At 46.4% G+C, this 13,131-nt stretch overlaps 1 protein-coding gene across 1 annotated transcript; it reads right to left on the bottom strand.

Moving 5' to 3' along the window:
* Positions 1 to 12,338: 12,338 nt before the first annotated feature.
* On the bottom strand, positions 12,339 to 12,581 carry SPTSSB (serine palmitoyltransferase, small subunit B). Its single transcript, XM_008942438.1, has one exon. The coding sequence runs from the start codon at positions 12,579 to 12,581 to the stop codon at positions 12,339 to 12,341; it is 243 nt and encodes an 80-aa protein (XP_008940686.1).
* Positions 12,582 to 13,131: the final 550 nt, after the last annotated feature.

The following is a 13,131-nucleotide window of genomic DNA, read 5'->3' as shown; positions in this document are numbered from 1 at the left end:
TTCATCCCTTGGTTCGTGACATATGGCAAGTGGGTACTTGTTTGGATTGGGAAGACACCACCTGAGAGAGAAAAGGAACGGCCGAAACAGCTTGAACAGAGGGTTGCTTTTGTTCTTCTACATGGGTGACATGAGTAAATCACTCCACATAGTTCGCATGGAAGCTCAAGTGCCAAGGCAAGAAAAGCCGGGGCAGTGTTGGTGATTTGTGGACGTGAAGCTCACAGCAGCTTCATGCTAGTTACTTGGGTGTTGGTCTCTTCTCCCAAGTGACCAGTGATAGGACGAGACAAAATGGGCTGAAGGTGCATCAGGAGAGGTTTCAGCTGGATATTAGGAAAAATTTCTTTCCTGGCAGAGTGGTGAGGCATTGGGAGAGGCTGCCCAGTGAGGTGGAGGAGTCACCATCCCTGGAGAGGTTAAAAAACATGTGAACGTGGCACTTGGGGACATGGTTTAGTGGTCACAGGAGTGTTGAGTTGATGGTTATAATTGATGATCTTAGAGGTCTTTTCCAGCCTTTATGATTCTATGATTAATTTTCAGCAGCAACTTTACTGAAGAGAAGCACAGCATAATAAATTTATGGGAACAGATATTGCTGTGATTAATTTAACAGACACCTGAGGTCACTATTCCCTCACATAACACAGATCCAGGAAAAGAGGTGACTACTGATGATGCTTCTGGAACCTTGTGTCCAGTTAGAGTTGCTCTGACCTTCCAACAGATAGATTTTGTTCTTGTCTAGGCTACTGTTCTCATTAGCTGTGTTAGTTTAAATGTAAAACTGAAGAATTTAAGAAAAAAGCAAACAGTGATTCACACTTATTTTATAGTGAATATCAAAAAAAAACTTTGTGATTCAGAGCAGCTTGCACAGCTTCTAGGACATTCAGCACCAACAAGCCACAAATTAATAAAAATACCCACATTTAACTGTTGTATTATCATAACAACATTCAGATGGATAATTGGTAAATCCAAGCTTCCAAATTTAGTATGAACCAGGATCCCCACAGGGACCAGGCACATGCTTTGCTGACCAGAGGTCCTGGGAAGCCTGGAATGTTGGGCAGAAAGGAACCTCATGAAGTTCATCAAAGGCAAGTGCAGGGTCCCACACCTGGGGGGGAATAACCCCCTGCACCAGGACAGGTGGGGAGTGACCTGCTGGAAGCAGCTCTGCAGAGAAGGACCTGGAGTCCTGGTGGACAAGTTCACCATGAGCCAGCAACATGCCCTTGGAGCCAAAAAGGCCAATGGTCTTCTGGGGTGCATTCAGAAGAGTGTGGCCAGCAAGTCAGGAAGGTTCTCTCATTCCCCTCTACTCTGCCCTAGTGAGGCCACTTCTATTTGGTCCAGTTCAGGGCTCCCCAGTTCCAGAGAGACAAGGAGCTACTGGAGATAGTTCAGCAGAGGCTCCAAAGATGCTGAGGATGCTCACAAAGATGCACTGGAGCATCTCTGTGCCCAGGAAAGGCTGAAAGCCCTGGGGCTGTTCAGCCTGGAGAAGACTTAGAGGGGATCTGATCAAAGCTGATCAAGATCTAAAGGGTGGGGGTCAAGAGAATGGGTCCAGACTCTTGTCAGTGGTGCTCAGCAACAGGACAAGGGGAAATGGGCACAAACTAGAACCCTGGAGGTTCCATCTCAACAGGAGGAAAAAGGTCTTTGCTTTGAGGGTGGCAGACCCTGGAGCAGGCTGCCCAGAGTGGTTGTGGAGTCTCCGGCTCTGGAGAGATACCAAACCCACCTGGATATGATCCTGGGCACCCTGCTGTGGGTGACCTGCTGGAGAAATGGGGTTGGATGACATGACCCCAGAGGTCCCTTCCAACCCCACCACGCTGGGACTGTGTGATTCTCTGCTGTTTCTCCTGCACAGTTTTGCATTTGCCACAGATTCATCTCCCCCCTGCCAGTTAAGGTTTTGAGCAGACCTTGCCAAGTGGCTTGGTCCTTTGGGAAAGCCAGGCTCTTGTGGCCTTTTATTGGTTGCAACTGTGAAGTTCCAAACTGGTGATTTCCCCAAGGCAGCACATGCAGAGCTTGTCTTCCTCAGAGGTACTGCTCTTTCAGCTGGTCTTCTGTGGAGCCAAGGAGCAATATGAATGGAAGGAGTAATGTTTGGTGATTCCACTGGGACACGACACTTCCAGGGGCTCTTTTCTGTGAGATGATCTGCACTAAATGTACTGGGATAATGCTCCAATTTTTTGCCAGTTCTTGCACGTTTCTTAAGTACCTTGTGCGGAATCCAATTAACAATGCAATTTATAGCATGAGCTGCAAACGTTATTACTGCAGAGCTTCAGAGGCAGGAACAAGCAGACCTGAGAAGAAACTTCTTTCAAACACCTTTGCCACAGAGATCAGCATATTGTGACACTTTGCTTCCAGCTGATCCATAGATAAGACCCAAACCTCTGCGTTGCATCATCAAGCTTTAATGAGGTTTGTCATGGCACAGATACCGGTGCTTTAGTTTCCTTTTAACTAGGTAATGTGTTGCATGAAACTTCCACCTAGGCCATAGCTGGCACAACTCAGGACCTGCTTCTGGAATGATGTTTGGAAGAGCAGCAGTTTCTGTGCAGGCTGGGCAAGGGGTGCCCCAGAGGAGTGGGTAAATGCTGCCGTTTGGCACCAGAGGGGGATAATTCCCAGTCTCGCTGTGCTTTGAAGCAGATAGGAGTAGCTGGGTGCCTCTGGGAGCCCACAGGTGTAGGTGCTGGTTTTGTGCAGACCCTATCCTGCTGCTGCTGCAGGCAGAGGCTGGGTGGATGTGGACAGCAGTTTGGCACTGAAAGGCACCCTCTGCTTCCTAAACTCCTGAGGCCTTTTCAGAATCATTGCTATGCCTGTCTGGGGCTTAGCAACAGATGAATTTTTCTTGAAAATTCCAAATAACCCAAACCATAAAGTTAGTCGAATTGAGCTACTTGGAGATATGCCAGATTCAGGAATAGGATCTTTTGGGTATTACAAGGGGCAATCCTCCCTTTGCTAACTTCTCTTCTTCAACAGCTCCCATCACCCCTTTTATCACACGTCACAGCTTATTGTTTCATAACCACAAGCCCCAAAGCTTTTAGTTTATCATCAGGACAACTGCAGCAGCTCAGCCTTTACACGCTCTGTCGTCAGCCAAACTCTTTGGTAATTAATTCCCCATTGCGTTATCATACTTCGCTATTCTGAGACTATAAAGTTTTCCTCTTTGATTTCCTCTTTAAAAGAGGGGTGGCAGTTTTAGTGCAGGACAGGTGCCTGCCTGTCTGTCCGTGAGAACTTGTACAGGAAGTACAGCCAATTCCCACAGAAACGGTCAACTTAGCAGTGGCTTTTAGCACAATTTTTATTTTAGTGTAAAAGATCGTGACAGGTCTTGCTGCTCTTTCCCTTCTTTCCCTGCACCAGGAACAGCCACGGCAAAGATTTGATTACTGGACACAGGAGCCAGGAGGTGGTTGCTTTGGTACTGGTATGTTTGTTACCTGTACTGGGATGCACTAGACCTGAACCTCAGACTGAGAAATAATTATTTTGAAAAGGTAAATATTTGCTCATCAGAACATGATAGTAATCTATCTATTGCACAGTAGCTGTTTGCTTTCCACCTGCCTTCTGTAGTCTTCCGGGTCTGAGCTAAAACATCTCATCCCATTAGCTGGCTGAAGGAGACCCAGTGGGAGGGTGGATTGCACTGGGAGGAGTGGAGCTGCCAGAAGAGGGTCCACACCAGCATGAACTTTGGACACTGGCATCAGTAAAATGAATATATTTTTGTAGAATTTGTATTTTCACATATTGGCACTTTGAGTTCTCTTATGAGAGAATATGAGAGCAGGAAAGCGCAGGTAAAAATGTTTTCCGCACTGTGTCTGTTAAAAAACTGCACGTAAAAATTAAGGGTGGTGTTGACATTTCCTACACTTGCCTCACCCTTGCTGTCTGGAGGCAAAACCAAGCAGAGAAAAAGCCAAAAAAACAGTTTGGTGAACTTGCTCTAGAAACCAGTGTGTATCCCCTGTCCTTTGGCTGGGATATGTGCTGCTCCTCCACCCTCCATCTCTGATTTTTATGACAGAAACAGAGGCCCCGAGGATGGTGGAGGCAGAAGTTCTGTGCTTTGATGTGGATGGGAGAGCCAAAGCTGGATAGTTGGTAGGAGAGGAGGAGGAGTAAGGAAAGGAGACTGTCTTGGTGGAAAGGGGAGGAAACACAAATGGAAGCAATGATCCAACTTTGCCGGGGGTCCTGTGGAAAGGGTAGGAAAGGAAGGGGTTACAAAATGACAATGCTGGATGAGTTGCCTTGCAACAGCCTGGAGCAGCCTGAGGTCTGCTTGAGGCTTGCCCTCTCCAGAGCACAGTGGAGGAGCCCTGGGGAGTGGCTTTACTTTAGTCCAGCCCTGATGCCTCCTTTGGTGAGCGATGGGAATATTCCAGCAGTTACTAGGGCCACCTTATATCCCTGGAATAATCCTCTGAGGCAGGGACTGCAAAATAGTCCCCAAAATGGTAACGTGGGACACTGCTGAAGTGGCAGGTTTGACAAGTGCAATGGCAGTTAGCTCTTTTCCTTCCAACCATCTTCTGTGATGCTATATGCAGTTTGTAATTATTCATCAAGATAAATTCTCAGGAAGAGGTGTTGCAATTCTGGTGGGTTGAAGCTTTCGTTCCACCGTTCCCATCCTGCCAGTACACGCACCCCACGGAGACCTGACACATCACTATTAAAAGATGCCTGGGCAGCTATTGCTCAGCTATAAAATTGCAAAACTGGGACTTACTGGTAGGTGTGATAGACTTTTAATGTAAAGGCACTGGCTGCAGTCTGCTCTTTGTGAATGGAAAACTCCAGTGCTTCCAGCTCATCATTTATTTAGGAGTAGAGGCATTTATATATAAAAGGTGACCTCCGTGATGCCGGTTTTGCCATTGAAGATTTCTTGGGAAGAACAGGCCCTGTAGCCAGGGCTGCTGCTCTGAGGTGCTTATTTCAGAGCCCAAGCCCCGTGTCCTTGCAGCAGTGTATGGATTTTAGAGGGCACTTTAATTCCAAATAGAAAGCTATTTCTGGGTTTTGAACCCAGAATATGGGGCTGTCAGGCATTTTAATGCCACCAAAATATATCTGTGATGAAGAAGAGTTTTTGGATTGCCACAATACTGAGATTACTGGTAGTCACATCTGGACAGATGTGAACAGCTTTAACACTGTAAGCACTGAGCATTTCTTGGTGTTCCTCCACACCAAGCATGGGACAACACAGACGGCTGAAGCCAGCACTAGATGTAGGTCCCCACACTTTGACAGCAGTGTGATTCTGCTGGATTTCATCAAATTGTGGCTTTCATTCTCATGTGAGGAGAAATACTGGGAACGGAAGTGAAATGTATTCAGCTGTGATGTGGAGGAGGCTTCTTGAGATCTGAGTATCAGTTCCTGTGAGTGAAATACCTGGCACGTCCTGTACTTCCCCTGGGCAAGGCACCAGGATATACAGAGTTGGATGCATCTACTTGGTTTGCACCATCTTTTTTCCAGCTGTTACTTCATATATCGCTCGATCTCTGTGATTTTGGCAGATAATTAGTGTGTATGAGCTACCAGGCTGCTCTCGTTGTGCAATTTGTGGCTGTGGAGAATGTGAAGAACTGGTACAAGCTCTTTCCTCTGCCAGCCTGATGGGTGAGGCTCTTTGCTGTGTCTTGTCACCCCGTCTAATTACGTTGCTGCAATCCTATTCCAGCCCCCTCCAACATCAGGGTGCTTTACTCTGAGCCTGGCCTCGGCTCTTTTCTCTCCTATGCTCCATGAGGTACATTTTACCTGCATTTTTTCTTCCTCTTCAATTTTTGTTTTAACTATCATAAAGATTCATGGCATGGAACTCATCTCGAGTATGACCTTAAAATAACGAGATATTTCTGATCTACTCCATGATTCTGAAGCAAAGATAGGAGCTGTCAGAAAAAATAACTGAAACAGCAGCCCAGCTGACAATACATCTATTCCTGACACTGCCACAGTTTCCCTGTTTCCTCCCCTCCTCCCTCTGTGCTCAGTCATTGCAAGCAAAGCAGAATCTGATTGTTTTCATACAGACCTGGAGATTTACCTTGCTCTCCACTGTGTAGATACCTCCACTCTCCTCTTTGTCCTGGTTCTTGGCTTTTTTCTCTTGCCTTTGCAGCTCTCAGCAGTAGGATATGTACTTTGATGCAAAGGGTACTCACAAATCTTATTTAAGTTTTACACCTAGACTAACGTGTCCTGGTAATCGAGGGGGGCTGTATCTTATATTAGGCCACACGAAGGAATTTCTACAGGCTATTTCTAGCTCGGACCCTCTTATCCTAATCTAGAGGAAGCCTCAGTTATCCTGATAACAACCCGGGACAGCCCCACTTTGGGGCTGACTATGCTGAAACACCAGCATCACCAGAGTTTATCAGCTCTTAGCTGTCCTGATGTAGCAAGTGCTAAAAGCCGTCTGAAATAAGGGTGGAGCAGACAGCAATGCTAAGTGTGAACCCTTGGAATTAATTCTTACCTCCACCTCTGAATCACTGCCTTACACTCAGGGAGTTTCCATCTAAGTTGCCTGGAGTTATTTTCCTACCTTGGGCTCCTCAAATCCAAACAAAAAAAAAAAATCTATGTATCTATATATCTAGCTTACTCTAACAAAGAAAGAGATTAAGGACAAAACTGATCAAGCTTTGAACCAGGGTGTCTTTAGTTCAGGCCGAGTTTTCCTGCTTCTGTGTAAGGACAGGGAGTAAAGAGGAGCCTGTTTCATTTTGGCTCTCGCTGCTGGAGTCGTGGCATGAGCTCTGTGCTCTGTGAGCTTGGTCCCAGCCTTTGGAGAACCTCCAGAATGTTACAGGCATCTGACCTCCCTTGCCAGCTGACAAACACTGACAGTACACCAGATCTTCTCTTTCATGAGGTGTATGCTTGTTTCTTTTACCAGAACACGTGGGTAATTTCAACTCCCTTGATACCCTTGACTGCAACAGGGCTGCATGTTGGGTGAAGTTTGCTGTAGCCATGGGAGCTGATGATCTGTGCTTTGGAAGGCCTTCTGTTGACTCCTCAGTTTTTTGGTTTCTGATCAGACTTGGCTTGGAGGGAAGTGCTGATACAATCCATATCAGGCACTTCAGGGCTTCTGCTGGAACATTCTCCAGGCATCTGGAGAGCTTAGTGCAAGCTAAGAAACAACAAGTAATTTAGCTGGCAAAAGAGAAAAAATTGGGTTTTAACTGTGATTTTGTCTCTCCTTCCTCTGACAGACCATCCCTCTGTCTTTCTGGAAATAGTAAGGAGCCCACTTGGTTTTGGAAGTTTAGTAGTAGGGGCTGTGGGAGTCTCACTGGGATGGTAGGACAAAGTGGTGCAGCCTTTTTCATGGAGTGTGCTGGAAGCTGGTCTTGGGGAATAGATGGGGCTTTGTTTTACTCCTCCTCTGTGGATCAATGTCTGCAGCAGGACCTTCTTCAAAGCAGGAGTGGGAAACAACGGTCACTCACTGCTCAGCCAACCCTTAATCCCATCTGGGGCAAAAGCAGGGAAAGTCAGATTCCAAAGAGGGTAGGTCTGATGCAGCCACAGCTCCATGGGGGCCTGGCAGTTGCCTCTGACAGGGCTGTGGGGCAGAGAGGGACAAGAAGCTGATGTTTCCTGCTGTCCTGCGAGCCCATGGCCACATGCTGTCTTGTCTCTGCAGAATCATAGATTCATAGAATGGTTTGGGTGGGAAGGGACCTTCAAAGTCATCTAGTCCAACCCCCCTGCAGGGAGCAGAGACATCTGCAGCTAGAGCAGGTTGCTCAGAGCCCCGGCCAACCTCACCTGGAGTGGTTCCAGGGATGGGCAGAGACCACCTCTCTGGGCAACCTGGGCCAGGATCTCACCACCCTCAGCCTCAAAAATTTCTTCTTTATATCTTGTCTGAATCTCTCCTCTTCCAGTTTGAAGACATTACCCCTTGTCCTATCATTGCAAGCCCTTGAAAAAAGTCCCTCCCCAGCTTTCTTGTAGGCGCCCTTCAGATACTGGAAGGCTGCAATGAGGTCTCCCCAGCCTTCTCCTCTCAGGCAGCCCCAGCCCAACTCTCTCCCGCTGGGCTCCCAGCAGAGGTGTTCCCCTCTCGGATCATTGCTGGGGCTCCTCTGGCCCCACTCCAGCAGGTCCCTGTCTCTGCTGTGCTGAGGACTCCAGAGCTGCCCCAGCACTGCAGGGGGGTCTCCCCAGGGTGGGGTAGAGGGGCAGGATCCCCTCCCTGCTCTGCTGCCCACACTTCTGGGGGTGCAGCCCAGGCTGCTCCTCACCCCAGCACCCCCAGGTCCTTCTCCTTGGGCTGCTCTCCCGCCCTGTACCCCCAGCCTGGGCTGGGACCAGGGGCTGCCCTGACCCATGAGCAGGACCTTGCACTTGGCCATGTTGAACCTCATGAAATTCAGCTGGGCCCACTTCTCAAGCTTGTCCAGGCTCCTGTGGATGGATCCCATCCCTCAGGCCTGTCAACCACACCACTCAGCTTGGTGTCACTTTAGTCCACGTGACAAAAGGAGTGCACCAAAAGAATTCAAACTCAGCCTGCTAGTTATGCGGAGTCACTGGTGGCGATGCTGATCCCCAGGTCTCCTGTGGAAGACCACTGCCAAGGAAAAGGTCTCTGGGAAGCTGGTTTTAATAGTCTTGGGTAAAGGCTGACTGGAGGAGCTTCAGGAAGAAGCTTCTGGAGGTTTGTGTGCTGAGCGTGTGCATGTGTAGCTGCCCTCAGTAATGGATTTGGGAGGTGATCCGTGAAATTGGCCTGAAAACTGTTATGGCAGGATAAATGCTAGCTTTGTTTAAATGAAATTAAGAAAATTAATTTTAAACAAGGGAGATATGGTGCTGGCCAGCTGAGCCCCAAAATTTCTCAGCACTTAATTTAATGATGCATTTGTACTTTCAGGGTGAAGGCAACTGGAACTGGTTCATCTCTCTTTCTGCTTTTGTTTCATTTATCACTGTTGGATTATTGCTTCTGTTTGCTCTTAACATAGTCCTTTCATTTGCCTTTTTTAATGGTATAAACCCTTCCAGCCATTGTGCTCAGCCTGAACTACAACTAGAAGAAGGTAATAATGTGGGCAGTTAACTACAATTAACATGGAGGAATAATGAAGGAGGAGAAAAGAGTGTCCTGCCAAGGTGTTCCATACAGACCCCAACACTACACCCTTCACATAGAGCTGTTGGGATATGCTGCAGGTCCCGAACTGTCTGCTGGTGTTACTGGAGCTCTCCCACATGGGACCCTCCTCCTGCAGAGGGAAAAAAATGTTTCTGTTCATTGCTGTGTGCTAAAAATGCTCTGAAATTTTTTTTTTTATTCTCCCAAGTAACTAGCGACAGGACAAGAGGCAGTGAGATGAAGTTGTGCCAGGAGAGGTTTGAATTGGATATTGGGAAGAATTTCTTTCCTGGCAGAGTGGTGAGGCCTTGGGACAGGCTGCCCAGGGAGGTGCTGGAGTCCCCATCCCTGGAGGGGTTCAAAAAAACGTGTGAACGTGGCACTTGGGGACATGGTTTAGTGGCCATGGGAGTGTTGGGTTGATGGTTGTAATTGATGATCTTAGAGGTCTCTTCCAACCTTGATTCTTTGATTCTATGAAGTCTCCTGCTGGAACCCCCTAATCTGGAATATTAAGGAACTAAGAGTTATTTCAGCTTCTCTAGTAGAAAGGAGAAGTAAAAAGTGTTGGAAAAATCTCAAAAGGCTTTTTAGGGCAGAGAAGTTATTTTCCTGGTGAATACCTCTTGCCCCAAAATTTTAAAATTTAGGAAAGAAGCTCAAGAATCCACACTAAAAAAAGTTGGGTTTTTTTTGTTTTTTTTTTTTCACTTAAGTAAGGCTGCAGAGACCCTCCCAAAGAGAAACTGCTGCTGCTCTCCTCCATCTTCGGAGCACCTCCCACAAAGCTAAACAAAGATAACAGGAATAATAAGGAAGAGAAGTGCTTTACAAGAATCCCACCATGAGAGGTCAGTGGAAATTCCCTCTTCCTGAACAAAGGTGTTTGCATGTTCTGTTTGCTTCACGTTAAATAATGTTTAAATAGCAACATTATATCGGGGTGTGTGCTCCTTGAGATATGAGACCCAGCCTTTGCATACCTATAAGAAAGTGTTTTTCCTCCTATTCCTAAAAGCAGGTCAGTTGTTTGTGATGCCATTGGGAACAAATACCCTTTTTGAGAAGTTTAAAAAATAAGATGCTATTGGAAACAGGATTGATGAGGAGATGCCACAACACGTTATCTATTTCAAAGGGACTGAAGTTAAAAAAATATTATCTAATCTTTTGAGGATAGGATATTGGGAAGTATTTTTGGTTCAAGCACCAACTTGCTAGGCAAATATTTTCAGTTTTTCACCTCCAGCATGTGGGTTGCTACTTGTATTCTATTTTATAGCCTGTTTTCATAGAAATACTCACAGGTACTTGACATTTTTAATGCCCGGTGTTCCATTGACTCCTGGAAGCATGATTACAGCTTGGCAGCAGGTTAAGAGCTGAGACTAAACCAATTCAATAGCTCGGCCTTGGGCTCCCTTTGGAGCCTAAACCACTCCACTGTTGTGCCCCCAGGACACACAGGCATTTGTTGCCTTACTTTGAAGCACATCGGTATCTATCTGCAAGAGAATTCAGGCACATCCATGATCTGCTTGTGTTGGCAGTAGGAGCAAGCAGCAACATGGAACTGTACAATTCCAACAGTTGCTTTCAGGGCCCTGTGAACAGGTCTGCAGAGCAGGATCTTTGATGAAGTTTCTGAGTTTCGGGGTTTTTTCTTTCTTTCCTTTTTTTCCCCCTCCCCTACCCCCAGAGAGAGGAGAGGTCTTGTACTGGAGCACTAAAGAGGATGAACATGGCAGTCCACACATGGATCCATTTTAAGGGGCTCTGAAACCTTGCCCCAAAACACTTGCAACAAAACAGCCTGTCTGCTGTGGTGTCAGCCTGGCCTCCACACATCCAGGGGTATTTATGAAAAAACAGAAAACACATGAAGAGCTGAGCCATGCACTGAAATGTTGGTTCTAAAGAATGAAATTTAATTTTTTTTTTCTGAAAAAACGGCATACACATGTTCAGATTTGTTCAACCTTCAAAACATGTATGTCCTCATTTCCAAATTCTGCTCTTTTAAGCTTGCAGGAACCCACTGCAGCTTGATAAAGAAGTTAAGAGTTGTTTGGTTTTTTGTTTTTTTTTTTTTTTAAATCCTATAATTGTGCAAACATAGTTTGAAAGCTATTTACATTTTGCACCTCTCAATTCTAATAACAGTAGCATCAACTGTTAGATCCATGCACTGTAGAGCTGTAACTTAGGATTTGGCATTGACATTTGGTTTGGCTGTAGAGTGAAAACCAACCAACCAAACCTTCCCGTGTTCAAGAATACCCCCACAGCAATTCTAATAAATCTAATTTCTTCTTTATGAAGGAGATCTCTTTAAGCACTCAGACTTCCCTGCAGTTATTGAAGTATTACTTCCACTCTATTTTTCTGGTGTTAGACATGCACTTTGTTTGCCTTGGTGAGTGGGAGCAGAAAGAAAAGATGTCTTGTTTTTTTATCAAAGGCGGCAGGAGTGCACCGAAACAGAGCCAGTTCCCTTTATTTCTGTCATTTTCAGTAAACTGAAAAATTGCTTATAGTATGAGTTTTTGACTTGCACCATCCAAAATCAGATGTGGCAACTTCGATGCAAAAAGTTGGCTTCAAGCTCATGCTCCTATTACTTTATCTTCTAATTTCCTCTCCCATAACCAGCCAGATATAAATACTCAAATCATGCTGTATTTGACTCATCTCCTTCTACTCTCTATCCCAAGTCAAAGAAGACACAATATGTTTTGCCACCATACTCTTTTGACAGAACTCCCTCGTGTCTAATGAGCGTAGCACCCATCGTCACCGCCATCATAAACAGTCCTTGCTTCTTCGTACGTGCCAGTGTGATTAAATTCGGGTGCTGAAAGTGGGAGCCAGTTGGGCACTAGGTAAATGTGGCATTCCGGGTGATGGGGTTTGTTATCACCCAGCAGAAGCTGGCCTGTGGTTCTTTTAGTGGGGACCGTGCAGCCAGCAGTCAGTGTGTTGTGCTGGTGCTCAGCTAATTAAGCAAGCCACGTTCTGTAAGAGAAAAAGGTATTTTCAGAGCTGCAAAGCTGCTTCAGAATAAATAGCTAAAGTTGAGGAAGACACTGCATTTCACAAGTTGCAAGAGCTGCTGAGCACTGCTTGGGCAAGCTCAGCTCATGCTGGAAACTGTGCTTTCGGGCTGGCCTCCAAATATCTGGGAGAAGAACTCAAAAGCCAGGCGGAGGTGGATGGGGACGAAGACATAAGCCGTGTACACAACCATGGCAAAAACAGTCACGGTGATGGTGTGGAACATGGACTGCTCCCAGGGCTCGAGCACGTAGCTGCAGGTGATCAGTAGATACTGGAAGTACAGCCAATAGATGTAGTCCTTCACACGTTTAATATCCATCTTCAGCTTCCAGAGATTTTGAGAAGAGAACCTGTAATGGTAGAGAAGTCTTGATTACAGCTGCAGTGGAAAGACCTGGAACTCAAAAATGATGCAGTGACAGAATCACAGAATCCCAACATGGGGGTCGTTAAGCGATCTCTGGAGATCACCTTATCCAAGCCCCCTGCTCCAGCAGGTCACCCACACCAGGGTGCCCAGGATCGCATCCAGGCAGGTTTGGAATCTCCCCAGAGCAGGATAATCCACAGCCTCTCTGGGCAGACTGCTCCAGGCTCTGCCACCCTCAAAGGGCCCAATCTTCTTGCCCCCCCACCCTTTACCTATTGATCCCCTCAGTTTTCTCTTCTCCAGGCTAAACAGGTCTCTTAGCCTTTGCTCGTAAGAGAGGTGCTCCAGACCGTAAATGACCATCATTTCAAGTCTGATACCACATGTAGTTGTCACATACAATAAAGTTCAAACAGAAATAATGCATCGGTGCCACCACTAGCCTCTGCTGCTCTGCAGCAGAAGAACCATCCTCAGCTCTAGCAACTGCTACTTGCAG

The sequence above is a fragment of the Merops nubicus genome, unplaced genomic scaffold (assembly GCF_000691845.1).
Source record: "Merops nubicus isolate BGI_N331 unplaced genomic scaffold, ASM69184v1 scaffold42226, whole genome shotgun sequence".
NCBI lineage: Eukaryota > Metazoa > Chordata > Aves > Coraciiformes > Meropidae > Merops > Merops nubicus.
This window is presented reverse-complemented; position numbering and strand designations above follow the sequence as displayed.